The sequence below is a fragment of the Lentinus tigrinus genome (assembly GCF_003813185.1).
Source record: "Lentinus tigrinus ALCF2SS1-7 unplaced genomic scaffold L226scaffold_2, whole genome shotgun sequence".
In the NCBI taxonomy this organism is placed as follows: Eukaryota; Fungi; Basidiomycota; class Agaricomycetes; order Polyporales; family Polyporaceae; genus Lentinus; species Lentinus tigrinus.
This window is the reverse complement of record NW_027137911.1, coordinates 2,202,060-2,215,313: the sequence shown is the minus strand read 5'-3', so window position 1 is coordinate 2,215,313 and position 13,254 is coordinate 2,202,060. Positions and strand designations below refer to the sequence as shown.

The window sequence follows — 13,254 nt, the reverse complement described above, 5'->3', positions numbered from 1 at the left end:
ACGTCCTCTCCTCCGTTCGCTCATTCTTCCGCCGCGCACTTGGTCTTCCCATGGCTGACGATCTCATTACTCTCCTGCGAAATCACGCGGGTGCCAGTGCCAGCCAGACTCAGTTTCCCTGCAACGACTTCTCCACTCGCTTCGTCACGTTTCTCTGCAAGGAATCCTTCAAAATAAACTCTACCTTCCCACATGTTTCCGAGTATTGCATCATCGAGGCCAAGTTGATGAAGGAGGAGTCCAACCCCGAGCACGAGTACCTCATCTTTCCCGTTGCGAGGAGTAAGGACGACCGGCAGTTGGTAGCGGTCATCAGATGCGAACGGACTGTGCCCGATACCACCACCACCACCACTCATTCCCGTGCGGCGGCGTCTACCGCCTCTCTGTCGTCCACTTCACCCTCTTCCCATTCCGAATCACTTCGCAGTACCATTGGCGCCGATGACATGATCACCGTCTACCCTCCGCCCGCCCTCGGAACCCATTGGTATGAGCTCGGGTCGGATGGGCGGCAAGAAGCCCTCTTGAGCCACTCGTTCCACAACAATCCTAGCCCTCCCACCCTCGTCCAGCTCGCTGCTGCGGTGTCTGCCATTAACAAAGAGTTTCCGGACTATGGCCTGACGACGCAGCAATGTTATTGGTTCGCTGCCACGCTCTTCTGGTTGCTGTACAACCATGAGAACGACAGCCCCTCGCTCGACGCGGGTCCTCAACCCAGCCACCAGGTCCCTGAGGCCAGCAAGGTGGCAGGGACGTTCAGGAACATCAGCATCGTCAAGTTCGATGACATAAGGAAATCTTACCCCAACATCAAGCAACGCTACCTCGAAATACATGCCGGTCACGAGTCAGAGCTTCATGCTGCGAGGTCCCTGCGGACAGCGGGTCAGGATCGTGATGCGGCGAGGGCGAGAGAGGCAGAGGCGAGGGCGAGAGAGGCGGAGGCGAGGGCGAGAGAGGCGGAGGCGAGGGCAGAAGCCGCGGCGTCGAGGGCGAGAGAGGCAGAGGCGAGGGCAGAAGCCGCGGCGTTGAGGGAAGAACTTGCAGCGAAGGACAGGGAGCTTATCGCCTTGAGGCGGCTCGGCGGTGGCCATGCTGGTGCGTCTACCCATCCATGTTCTGTCTCATATATGTCCTGACATCGCTGGGCGTGATCATCAGCGTAGGTCCTGTTGCGGACTGCGGCGAGGTCGGGGATGTGCAAGCGTGTCCATCCTCGTTCCCTGTTTGTGCCGCCGCGTAGGCCAGGAGCGCATCGCTCGCGCGCACCATTGCGCCAGGTGTGTGATGCGTTCACCGTCCAGGTCGCTTTCTGTCTTGTTCCGATTTCTGTGTCCCCGTTGTTCCCATGTTCGTCGTCCCCCTCATGCTTTCCGTTTCATTCTGATCTATCTCGCTCTGCTTCCTCTGTTCCAGCAACCCTACGCTTGTCGTCCATCTCATGTCTTCTGTATCGTCGTGCTCTCCGTCGTTCTGGTTCCTTTGTTCTCCTGTACCCCTCTGATGCTTTCCGAGTCGTCGTTCTCATACGTATCCTTTCTGCTGTCACACCTGGAGATCATGTCGTATCCAAGAATCCCTCAGGCTGTCGTTGACGTCGCGGTCTCTAGTGCTTTTGCGAGTTTCTGTCGGCTAGGCACGGCACTCATGTACTATTACTGTAACTCCCGCTGCAACATGTTGGCTCGTGTGTATCAAGCGACAACGTTCACCGTTCTTCTATCTCTCTGGCTCAGAGCGTGAGTACAAGTTCATCAAGTTTAACAACCATGAACTCTAGCACGATCTCCTAGTCACGTACAGTACTTCGTGTGCAAGCTTCGCCGTCCAGCGACAGCGCATCTGTCCGAGAGCAGTTAACTCGTCGACGTACTAACTGTCGTGATTCGTCGAATCGGAACCCACCGTCCACATCGCCACGGAGGGCTGTCTAATATCTGGGAATATGTACTGTAGTCGAGGCACCACTGGCGGACGGAATACTCCGTTATGGACGTGGTGGACGACGTGACCTCTGGTTACCCAATCTCATGTTTCGTGGTGACCGATGAGGGTCGATGTTGAACGAGTCGCGCTAAGGGCTCGGGCTCGGGACGTCAGGATCGCAAATTGCAATCGACGTCGAAACAGCGTGAGATAACGTGGTAGAACGACGCGACTGCAGGACAGCACAGAAGAAGCCATATCCACAAGCTTAGTTGCGCTCAGCACCGGGGCAATGGCGCAGTACGATGCTGCCCACGACAGGCAGGGGTACTCCGCACGAGTTGCGCGAGATCGCAACCGGATTTGCCGTGAGACAACGTGTCCTTGGATCCGTCTTCGCCCCCCCAGTCGGAGTGGTCCGAGTCTTGCTGCAGCTCGTACACGAACCGCGCGTGTTCTGCCAGAGGGAAAACACAAGCACGCAGCCAGCGGCGGGATGCGTTGCGCAAGGTGATTTGAGAGGACGGAAGACCTATGTGCCAGTCGCTCGTCGGGGTCGTCGATGGGTGCATGTGCATGCACGCCTCCGAGGCCCAGATGGTCGCCTAGGCTTTCTCGCGGGAGATCTTGCATGTCCCTACTAACTGCCCGCAATTCAGATAAGTACCGAGGCTGCATACTTCACATGTGGGGATTCGAAAACATACCTGGCCTTGTCCAGCGAGCCATCCTTAATCAAGATTGTAGTCCTTGAGGTTGTTTCGGAGCACAAGCCGGTACCGCGAGCTGAACCACTCAAAGTACTCGCAGGTTCAAGCCGATGCCGTTGAGTGCCCATTTCGTCCCGTACGTCCATACGCGTATGACGTCCTTCACGGTCTGACGAGCATGAACGGGATGTTCTTCGATCGCACGTACTGCACGCAGTGTGCGTGTCCGTGCATGGTCAGGTTCAGTTCACCGAGCTTGTCTCCCGAGAGCGAGTCCGCGCCACACTGCAGCACAATCGCGGAGGGACGGAAGACTTCGACGATCTTGTCTATGACCTGTGCGGGGTGCATGAGCGACGGCCTGGATGATCGCTGGCCGAAGTACTCACAAGCTCGAACACGCTCCGGTACAACTCGTCTGTGATGCCGTCCTTGAGAGGGATGTTGACCGCATATCCGCGCCCCTTCCCGCGTCCGCGGTCGGAGAGCTGTCCAGTTCCGGGGAAGAACTCGCCGAACTTGTGTATTGAGCACGTCATGACCCGATCGGTGGTGTAGAACGCCACACCGTCGCCGTGGTGGCAGTCGATGTCGATGTAGAGTACACGCGGGACGTAGCGGAGCATCTCGAGGATACCGAGGACGATGTCGTTGATGTAGCAGAACCCGGACGCCTCCCGCTTCTTCGCATGGTGGAGGCCGCCAGCCCAGTTGATGGCGATGTCGGCGTGCCCATCCATGAGACGGTTCGCGGCGGCTGATGCATCAGTGAGCGTGTCAGCGTGTACCCTGGTATGTGAGCCTGCGCGGGTTCTCGGGGGTCACTTTGGACAGGAAGTCGACATATTCGTCTGTGTGGAAACGCGACATCTTCTCCGCGGATGCGCGTTTGGCACGCTGAGCGCGGGACCTCAGTCCTTTGTCCGGGTGGGCTCGAACTGAGGGAGGGGACGTACGAGGACGTGCATCTTGGGAAGCATGTCGTATGCAGAGACGAGTTCATGTGTGATGCGCATTCGTTGTGGTTTCATGGCGTGGGTGACGCCGTAGCGCCGACATCGGCTGGGACGGGGGTTGGGGAAAAGTAGATAGGATGCATGGATGACGAACTCACGGTCATAGTAGTATGCCACCCTCCTCTTGGACATCTTCCCTGAGGTATTTTCCACCGAGTCGAATGGTTGTTATGTTGATAGTGCGAACTGAGCGTTGCTCGAGGTCTTGTAGCAAGTGCCAGTGGAGCGGTTCAGACGTAGTGTTTTCGCAGGACAAATGGAGTGGGAAACAAGTACAGCAAGCGTAGCTTTAGGATGGAGTTTCAGAATACAGACGAGAGGACGAAGGAGGAGGAGGAGAGACCTCGGTCCGGGTGCAAGGCTTGCAGGCGCCCATGCCATCTGAGATTTAGATTGTTCCCGATCGTTGATCGCATCGAGATTGTAGTCCTCTCGAACTGCCATTGCCAGCGCAATGGCTTGGCGTCCTACGGAGACAGTGAAATTGTCACTTCATGTCTAGCTTCCTCTTGCGCTCTCTGCCGCACAGCTGAAATACAGCTACTTGCTTACTCCGTGGGTTTTCCGGCCGTATCACCCGAGTTTTGCTGGGGACTTACATATCCTGCCGCTCGCATAGAACTCTTCGGAACCCTACAAGTCTAACGGAACCCTACAAGTCTAACGGAACCCTACAAGTCTAACGGAACCCTACAAGTCTCAACCCAACGCACGGTCCTAGATGCATACAAGACACCGCCTTAATTGAGGAACCTGGCTCGAGGTCGGCGCCCACAACTATGAGGTATGTCAGCTGGCCTTCCAAAGTCAATGATTTCTCAGAAGCAGGGCAGGAAAAGCCGTTCCGTCCACTCGTATCTTGGTTCCGATACCGGCACAACTCCCTGTGCTTTGGTGCGGCCGTTGTCGCCGCTGAGGCTGCCAAACATCCGATGATTCAGGCTGGCTTCCCCGAATCGACTCGGAGGTCGCTTTCCGCTAGTCAGTCGTCACAAAGCCCTCATCGACCTGATCCTCCAGCGTCGTAAGCCCTTCAACCCAATTCTTAAGCTCTTAAGATCTCTATTGCACCGCTAGATACCCCTCAATTTGTAGGCATGGGCGCTCTCTTCAGGCTCCTTGGGGGCGAGAGCACGCACACCATCCTCCTCTCCTCTGTTCCATGTCGCTCGCCCACCTCCGGCCCACAAGAACACAGACCTGTTGCACATGAACAATTGGAACGAGGAGATTCTCACCCTCAGCTGTGCCAGTTACGCCAACGGCGCATATTGGTCACCATCAGCGACCTCGCCGTTGGGTGGAACGAGCTGCTTCGTGCCAGTGAGTGTGGCGGGTTCGGGTGCGGACATAACGTCACCGATGAACACGAGGATACCCCAGCGCCCGGAGAAGCAGGCTATGAAGACGATACCTGAAGTGAACACGCTCCATGACGGGACTAAGCGTAGGACTCGCTCGAACCCTCGCACCATCGGACCGGCTTTCGTCCTCCACACTGAACCATCGATGTTATCGCCGTCACCGATGGACCTCACGCTGATACATGTGAGACTGGGACGAAATTCGACTGGAACACTTGACGGGGGAAACAATGACCGTACGTCTTCCATCTCTTGCCTTCTGGCTACGACTATTGTTCGGCACCTCAACTGACTCCTACAACCCTGCAGATGGCAACAAGATCATGTCGCCGCCAGGCGATGGACGTAGTCATCATCGTATGTACTACATTCTTGGCATCCCCGAGTCCCCCTTCCCCGGTCCGTGGGCGGTGACATACTGCAGGCTGGGTTTCCTTGCGCCAATAGGGAATGCACAATCGAGAGAGAAAAGGCCCGAGGGAGCCATGTGGACATCTGTTGCTTCTGTGGACGTGATTTGGACAGGCTACCATGCTGCGCAACCGCAAGGAGCGGCGCCCGATGATCGAAAAAGATCTGCGGTCGAGGTTGTGGGTGTGGTAGAGGTCGTGAGCGGAGCGCTCTTTTGCTTTCAATTTGGGGGTGGCGTGTGGAGCGTGCTGCAGCGCGTGCATGAGGCTCGGAGCCTCCAGTGTGGGCCGGTGTGGCACAGAGACCTCGAGTAGACACAGACGGAGAGCTCAATACGGATGACCGGGCGCAATATGAGACATAATTGTATTCGAGAGCTTTCGGAATGAGTGGGTCACCGCTGCACACCCTCCGAAGACGTCCCTTCTGCACAGAATAACCGAGCATGTAGGCTGCCCGTCACCATGAGGCAATCCGAGTCTCACGCGATGGACGCCGGGAGGTTGCGACATGGGAGCTGAAAGCAGGCCAATGAGTCACAGCGTTGTGCGCTGCCTTTCGTGCCTGCGCCCAAGAACTTGAAGAAGCATAAGCTCTCGACCGCGCCCAAGGATTCATCTGCGCCCAAGAACTTGACTCGGAGTCGGAACTCGGATTCGGAACGGGGGTGAGCACGTGACCTCCGCCAAAGGTTCGGATTGCTCAGAGTCAGAGAGCTCAGGTTGACCATCCTTCATCCTCATCGATCCCCAGCCATGTCCGACGTCCTCTCCTCCGTTCGCTCATTCTTCCGCCGCGCACTTGGTCTTCCCATGGCTGACGATCTCATTACTCTCCTGCGAGATCACGTGGGTGTCAGTGCCAGCCAGAGTCAGTTTCCCTGCAACGACTTCACCCTTTACTTTGTCAGGATTCTCTGCAGGGACTCCTATCGAATAACATCTACCTACCCACATGTTGCCGATTATTGCATTATTGAGGCGAAGCTTATGAGGGAGGTGTCCAATCCCGAGCACGAGTATCTCGTCGTCCTCGTTGCGAGGGGCAAGGACGACCGGGAGCGGTTGGTAGCGGTCATCCAATGCGAACGGACTGTGCCCGACAATACCTCCATCTCCACTCGTACCCGCGCGGCGGCATCCACCGCCTCTCTGTCGTCCGCTTCACCCTTGTCCCCTTCCAAATCACTTCGCAGTACCATTGGCGCCCATGACCTGATTACTGTCTACCCTCCGCCTGCCATCCGAAGCTCCTGGTATAAACTCGGGTCCAATAGGCGGCGAAAAGCCCTCTTGAGCCACTCCTTCGACAAAAATCCCAGCCCCCCCACCCTCGTCGAGCTCGCTGCTGCGGTGTCTGCCATCAACACAGAGTTTCCGGACTATGGCCTGATGTCGGAGCAGGGCTACTCGTTCGCCGCCACGCTCTTCTCGTTGCTGTATAACCATGAGAACGACAATCTCTCGCTCGATGCGGGTCCTCAACCCAGCCACCAGGTCCCTGAGGCCAGTAAGGTGGCAGGGACGTTCAGGAACATCAGCATCGTCAAGTTCGACGACATAAGGAAATCTTACCCCAATGTCAAGCAACGCTACCTCGAAATATTTGGCGGTCACGAGTCGGACCTTCATGCTTCGAGGTCCCTGCGGACAGCGGGTCAAGATCGTGATGCGGCGAGGGCGAGAGAGGCAGAGGCGAGGGCAGAAGCCGCGGCGTCGAGTGCGAGAGAGGCAGAGGCGAGGGAAGAAGCCGCGGCGTTGAGGGAAGAACTCGCAGCGTCGAGGGCGAGAGAGGCAGAGAAGGACAGGGAGCTTATCGTCTTGAGGCGGCTCGGCGGTGGCCATGCTGGTGCGTCTATCCATCCATGTTCTGTCTCATATATGTCCTGACATCGTTGGGCGTGATCATCAGCGTAGGTCCTGTTGCGGACTGCGGAGAGGTCGGGGACGTGCAAGCGTGTCCATCCTCGTTCCTGTTTGTGCCGCCGCGTAGGCCAGGAGCGCATCGCTCGCACGCACCATTTCGCGCCAGGTGTGTCATGCGTTCACTGTCCAGGTCGCTTTCTGTCTTGTTCCGGGTTCTGTGTCCCCCTTGCTCCCATGTTCGTCGTCCCCCTCATGCTTTCTGTTCCATTTTGATCTATCTCGCTGTGCTTCCTCTGTTCCCGCAACTCTACGCTTGTCGTCCCTCTCATGTCTTCTGTACTGTTCTGCTCTGCGTCGTTCTAGGGTTCCTTTGTTCTCTTGTATCCTCCTATGCTTTCTGAGTTCATTCGTAACCTTTCCTATGTCGCGCCTGGAGATCGTGTCATGTCGAACCCCTCACGCTGTCGTTGACGTCGCGGTCTGTATTGCATCTCGAATCGGCTGGACACATTGCTCTTGTACTTGTACTACCACTAGGACTTCGCTACGGCATCTAGACTCTTACACGGCATAGAGCAACAGCTTTCTACGATTCTCCTACTCTGACCTCGGAGCATAAGCCTCGCAGTCCAGCGACAGTGCGTTCAAATATGTGATCTGGGAATCGCTGCTCGATGTCTCCAGAGTCGAACGGGCTGAAGTACTAAGACCCTCTGTGTCCGAGGACAAGTCATAGACGTATGAACTAACCGTCGCGGTCCGTTAGAGTCGCAGACCACGTCACCACCGTGAAGACCGGCCCAATATCCTGCAAACACGTCGGGGCACGCCGGGTCGTACGCGACACGGTACCACTTCTTAAGCCGGCGGAATACTTGGTCGTGGATGTGGCAGACGATGCCTACAGCTTCGCAGTCAATCCATAGATTATTGGCAACCAACGAAGGTCGATGTTGAACACTCGAAGTCACGAGGGCCCGCGAGCTCGGGGTCGCGATCGACGTCGATCCGCAAGGATGCGAGAAGGTTATGTAGGTTGTAGAAGAATGACAAAGCTGTTCACAACACGACACGGATAGGTACTCCGCACGAGCTGGGCGGAAAGCCTCTGCCGGGTCTGGCCGCCCCCTCCTCATTGCTGGCTCGTAAAGTCTCTCCCGTTCCATCCCGTCCACAATATTGGTCCGCAACTTCTGAAGATTGGACACGAGTTTACCATTCAAGGTGGGTCCCTACTCCATAGTATACTCCGGAGGCGGCACGGACATATCGTCGACAATCCTCACTCCCGAGTCGACCTCCATCCCTCCTCGTCTCTGTGGCAGCCTCTGTCCAGATTCGGAAAATAGTGAGCGCATCATGTTCACGACGTCCAACTGCGTTTCTGGGGGAGCACTAGACAGGATACGCCCAACCTCGTGCAGGACGGTGAGAGGAGACCCGGGCATAGCAGGATCAAAGCCAACGTCTGCCCCCGTGCATGCAGCGCGAAGACGGGCAAGATCCTGTTCGACTGTTAATTGGGTGGTGACTAAGGATCGCGGAGGACGAATGGTCTGAGAGGGCCCCAACGCCAGCCACTCTCCGCCTGCGGCGCGATTGCGGGGCTTCGTCGTGTCCGGGAGGTCATCCGGGACGCTGAGGACAGAAGAAACCTCCGAGCCTGCAGAAGTAGGCCCCGTAGCCTCGGCAATGCTGAAAGTCTCCATGGATTCCTTTTCAAAGGAGGGCGACCTGGCTCTCGGTTGAAGAGGTGTGAAGGATCCGGGGATGGATGGTTGTATGCCCTGATACGGCACGATACCTGCGGGATAGAGCCAGAAACTCAGATCATCATCATCATCATCATCGCAAGGAAAAAACGAAGTTACCTTGGGGATCTCTGCGGCGGCGGCGCCGCAGCCTCAACAGATAACCGCTGACGGCGAGCGCTATGACCAGCAATGCGCCAGCAACTGTGCCAGCAACGATCTCCGCGGTGTGCGCCACCGGTGACGCCGCAGAAGATGATGTGGCAGAAGTGGGGGCGTAGAGCATCGGAACAGTCGTCGGCGAGTATGAGTGCCAGGTCGTTGGAAAAGACTCGTACGCGGTCGTCGGCGCACTGGCAGTAGAGACTAATGAGGAAAGAGACAGAGTGGTGGCTCCAATGTCAAGGCAGAGGAAGATGTTCAAGCCCTCATCGTTCTGGATGTCGAGTTCGTGGGTTCCGTCGCCGAGACCCTGGCATATGAAAGCTGCCTGTCCCGCGCTCGAGTGCGACTCGTCGTCGGTGCATGTGTCTGTTCCGTCGACAGTGAATTGCGGTAGGTTGATGAACCCGTCGACAAGCAATCGGACATCTGAACCTGAGTCGAGAATTACTTATGAGTCGTACTATCTCAGAGACGCCGAGAATAGAAGCTTACCGTTGAATTGCACCGGCGAAGCGTTGCTTTCGAGTAGCTTGCAAGAGGTAGGATTTGCGCGGAATGAGAGCCTGCTCGAGTGTGTGGTTGGTAGCTTCATAAACGGAGGACGAGCAAGTGGAAAGGATTGTACGAAGTCGACAGAAACAGACCTCGAGTGAGAGAGTCCATGGTGGCTTGGGGACGGAACAATATATTCGACCGGGAGAGGTTCGCCGGTCACCATACCATCCTCGACATGACATATAGCGAGGTATCCACGCGACTCGCCAAGCGCAGTGCGCAGGGGGAGAGTCCCTCCACTGCATCCCCGACCGTCGCCGCGTCGAACGATGCCATAGGAGGTTGAACGTATCACGGGATCTGTTCAAAGTGCGACAAATACAACGCCTTACTGCCATATCTGAACACGGAATATTGTTCAAAACGAGCGACCGATGGCAACCTCAGCACTGACGGGCACAGGTGCCAGTGACAGACTGCGTGCCGTTGTGCGGCCCACAAGTGCCCGAAGCATAGCATTTAATGCAGCCAGAATGGCCATCACTGACCTGAGAAAATAGATGACGAGGTGCGCACTCACCACTGAGCGGCGAGCAACGGAGTGAGCTGGCAACCGCAGCCTCACTGGACACTCAATAATGTGGGCAAAGTTCGCGATAAAATCATTTGGAGATGATGCGCCGTCTGACCGCGCACAAGAATTTTATAGCGTACCATAACATCATCCAGCATCACTCAATAATTACTGCCATCTCGTACCTTTAGCATACACCAGCGCGTGCTATCCCCTTCCGTCGTTCTCGTTGGCTTGAGTACTCCGTTCGGCGGTTTCATGCGGCTATCAAGATGGCGATGCCGTCCTAAGCTGTGGGTATTGAAGAGTAACTAGTAGATACTGCGCCCAAGAGCAGAGGCGTTCACCGCTCGCTATCTGAAAATGAACGGCAGCAAGTGGAAGGAAGGAATAAAGGAATGCCGACGCAAGGCCGTAGAGTTTCAAGGTCAATCTTATCTTATCTACACTAACAGATCGGGCGCTCAGATTTATAGCCGACTACGCCGACCTTTCGCAGGTTGAACGAGCTGCTGGCGAGCGATAGATATCGGTAAGTTACAGAACCAGAAGAGAGAGTAGTACAAGAACACGAAGACAACAACATTCGGAAGGAGATAAGGAGGATAGCGTTTGCGCGGGACTGGGTCTTCCAAGCCGGCGCGGCGGCGCCGACTCGCTCTTGTCACCAGGCAGACTCACACTCAGCAACCGGGGAGGACCATAACGCCCCACGCCCCACACCGACACACTCTCAGCCACCAAAAACCGCCTAGCTCAAGCTCTCAGTCGCGCGATCACAATGCAGGCCAAGACCCACGAGACGTAACCGGACTAAGCTTCTCAAACGCAGGGGAAGCCGAACCCTGCACAAACGACACATCCACCACATCCATCGTGGAGCCCAAGGACTGGCGCACGGCGCCCCCAGGCGACGGCCTCAACATCGACGAGTTCCGGCGCAGCGCGCTGTTCGCAGAGGGCGAGGGCGAATACGCCGATACATCGTCTGGGATATCTGCGGGTTCGGGGCGCGGCAACGGGCGTGGCAACTGAGGTGGGCCGGGTGGAACTTGGGGCGGGGATGGAGGCGGAGGCGGAGGAGGGGCGAGGTTCACGGCCGAACCCGACGGGACTTGGAACATCTCCGGGGCCCAGGTCGTGAGTATACCTTCGGCCGTCGTTGCGACCGTGCCGACTTCGGACATGTCGTCTCGGGTGTGAGGTTTGTCCATCATGAAGGGGTAGATGAACGCTATAACGGCGAGAAGAGAGTCAGCACACTGATGGACTCGGACGAACATAGCCCCGGGGTACGCACTGGGAGCGCGTTTCTTCTGCAGACGTCTCCGGTAGAGGAAGAGCGCGGCGATGAGGAGAAGGAGGAAGAGGAGTCCGCCGATGACGCCGCCCACGATCGCGCCGACGTTGGGGTGACTTGCAGCATGGGCGATGTCCGTGACTGCTGGGGTGAATGGGCTCGAGGCGCCTGACGCAGACGGGACCGAGGCAAACGCCTTGGTGGTGGTCGAAGACGCATCATCCGGCAGCGACGTGTAGGAGCTAGACGAATCGCTCGCGTCAGAGCCTGGAGACTCGGTGGAAGATGATACCGACGTTGAAGATCCAGAAACGGACGAACTTGTCGTCTTGGACGAGCCGCCGGACGAAGTTCGTGCTGAGCCCGACGCCGAGGCCGTGCCTGAGTCTGAGTTTGAGTCCGAGGTCGACTCGGAGGATGTAGTGGTAGGTAAGGATCGTGTGCTTGTCGAGGTGGTAGGCGAAGACGTCGCCGGCGGGTCGGTCGAAGAATTCGTCGGATCTGGGTTGTCCTGGCTAGTAGCGGTCGGAGTAGAAGTGGGTGTCGACGTGTTAGGGGAGTTAGTTGAAGAAGGGGGATTGCCAGACGGCGGACTGGACTGCGGAGGAGGATTATTTCCGCCAGGAGGACCTTGCGGAGGCGCGCCAGTGATGACGAAGAAATCCAGCAACAGCGCAGGAGAGCTGCCGCCGCCGTTCTGGTTGGTGATCACCAGCGTGTGCTGACCCGGAGAGAGACCCGAAGCTTGATAGAAGGTCATAGCGTTCTGGTTCCCGACAGTCGGCGCAGTGTACGTGCTCGTATGACCTCCATCAACGGTGAACTTCATCGTCGGGTGGCCCGTGTTCTGCACGATGCCATGAACCTCCACCCCGGTACCTGTGCGCCAGTTGAAACTATATATTCGCTTAGCAAGGCCAACTTACATACCTGTGAAGGTGAGCGTGGCTGTTGTACCAGCCTGGGTAGAGCCGTGCAGCGAGTATTTCTGGATCCAACCAGACGAGTACTGCACTTGCGGGTCACCATCGTCTACCTTCTGCGTGGACATAGTCTGCGCATGGGTGTAAAGAGTAAAGGAGAAGGAAAACGGGGCGATGCAACGCCCCCAGGAAGGGAGGGAGAAGGGAAAGATTCGTACCCGCGTTCTATGACGACGAGAAATATCAGAGACGGGAAGGGCGACTGGGGCGCATTATGGCAGCACTTCTGGCCGGTCGCGCGGTGATAATCAGTGCAATAGCGTAAGTCCGCGGGCGCATCTCGAACAGTTGGATGCGCTTCCGATCTTCCCGTGAGAGGATATTGAAGAGCCACCTCCGATTGTTGATTCCGTCGCTGCTACGAGACCAATGGCCTCACGCGCAAAGATGTCCATAAACTGGAAGGAAGCTGTTACTGTTAGATCTACCGCTACTGCGATCCCGGCCGAAGGCAAGTGGGTACTTACAGAGTGTGAGAGGTCATAGCCCCATGGACTAGGCCATCACATTTCCATCAATCATCAAGGGAAGGAATTGTAGATCATGTCCCGTCCGGCCGCTGAAATTGCACCCATGTTGCGCTCAGAACAGAGGCACCCGTATTTTCTGACGCAAGTGGTCCAGTGACCAGGCACGGCGGGTGCCTGAGGTTTCGAGACCGCCAGCGATGGAGGACTGAAGCATCCCG

The 13,254-nt window shown here is 56.8% G+C and overlaps 6 protein-coding genes across 6 annotated transcripts; 2 read left to right on the top strand and 4 right to left on the bottom strand.

Annotated features, from left to right (window-relative positions):
* Positions 1-50: 50 nt before the first annotated feature.
* Positions 51-1,249, top strand: L226DRAFT_566246 (uncharacterized protein; the record flags this gene model as incomplete). The annotated part of the gene is made up of 2 exons (XM_067683888.1): positions 51-1,104; positions 1,173-1,249. 2 exons carry the CDS (start codon positions 51-53, stop codon positions 1,247-1,249), a joined length of 1,131 nt encoding a protein of 376 aa, XP_067542051.1.
* Positions 1,250-2,451: 1,202 nt separating this feature from the next.
* L226DRAFT_586881 (Arginase/deacetylase) lies at positions 2,452-3,692 on the bottom strand. Its single transcript, XM_067685585.1, has 4 exons — positions 3,599-3,692; positions 3,032-3,539; positions 2,636-2,978; positions 2,452-2,604 (listed from the first exon to the last, which is right to left on the bottom strand). The coding sequence occupies exons 2-3, from the start codon at positions 3,380-3,382 to the stop codon at positions 2,805-2,807; spliced, it is 525 nt and encodes a 174-aa protein (XP_067542050.1). The 5' UTR covers positions 3,383-3,539; positions 3,599-3,692; the 3' UTR covers positions 2,452-2,604; positions 2,636-2,804.
* A 2,477-nt stretch (positions 3,693-6,169) lies between these two features.
* On the top strand, positions 6,170-7,855 carry L226DRAFT_557096 (uncharacterized protein; the record flags this gene model as incomplete). The annotated part of the gene is made up of 3 exons (XM_067683155.1): positions 6,170-7,281; positions 7,426-7,464; positions 7,836-7,855. Exons 1-3 carry the CDS (start codon positions 6,189-6,191, stop codon positions 7,853-7,855), a joined length of 1,152 nt encoding a protein of 383 aa, XP_067542049.1. The 5' UTR covers positions 6,170-6,188.
* Positions 7,647-8,647, bottom strand: L226DRAFT_139208 (uncharacterized protein). Its single transcript, XM_067672321.1, has one exon. It carries the CDS (start codon positions 8,462-8,464, stop codon positions 7,943-7,945), a length of 522 nt encoding a protein of 173 aa, XP_067542048.1. The 5' UTR covers positions 8,465-8,647; the 3' UTR covers positions 7,647-7,942.
* L226DRAFT_529879 (uncharacterized protein) lies at positions 8,453-9,960 on the bottom strand. The gene is made up of 3 exons (XM_067679705.1): positions 9,707-9,960; positions 9,170-9,646; positions 8,453-9,102 (listed from the first exon to the last, which is right to left on the bottom strand). Exons 1-3 carry the CDS (start codon positions 9,804-9,806, stop codon positions 8,531-8,533), a joined length of 1,149 nt encoding a protein of 382 aa, XP_067542047.1. The 5' UTR covers positions 9,807-9,960; the 3' UTR covers positions 8,453-8,530.
* Positions 9,961-11,059: 1,099 nt separating this feature from the next.
* Positions 11,060-12,634, bottom strand: L226DRAFT_566242 (uncharacterized protein; the record flags this gene model as incomplete). The annotated part of the gene is made up of 3 exons (XM_067683887.1): positions 11,060-11,517; positions 11,584-12,462; positions 12,514-12,634. 3 exons carry the CDS (start codon positions 12,632-12,634, stop codon positions 11,060-11,062), a joined length of 1,458 nt encoding a protein of 485 aa, XP_067542046.1.
* Positions 12,635-13,254: the final 620 nt, after the last annotated feature.

Coding starts and splice junctions, on each gene's coding strand:
- L226DRAFT_586881 (XM_067685585.1), bottom strand. CDS start 3,382: ATGGATGGGCACGCCGACATCGCCATCAACTGGGCTGGCGGCCTCCAC. Junction 2,979..3,031: donor ACCGGAGCGTGTTCGAGCTT/GTGAGTACTTCG, acceptor CACCCCGCACAG/GTCATAGACAAGATCGTCGA.
- L226DRAFT_139208 (XM_067672321.1), bottom strand. CDS start 8,464: ATGGAACGGGAGAGACTTTACGAGCCAGCAATGAGGAGGGGGCGGCCA.
- L226DRAFT_529879 (XM_067679705.1), bottom strand. CDS start 9,806: ATGAAGCTACCAACCACACACTCGAGCAGGCTCTCATTCCGCGCAAAT. Junction 9,647..9,706: donor TTCGCCGGTGCAATTCAACG/GTAAGCTTCTAT, acceptor TTCTCGACTCAG/GTTCAGATGTCCGATTGCTT. Junction 9,103..9,169: donor CCGCCGCAGAGATCCCCAAG/GTAACTTCGTTT, acceptor TCTATCCCGCAG/GTATCGTGCCGTATCAGGGC.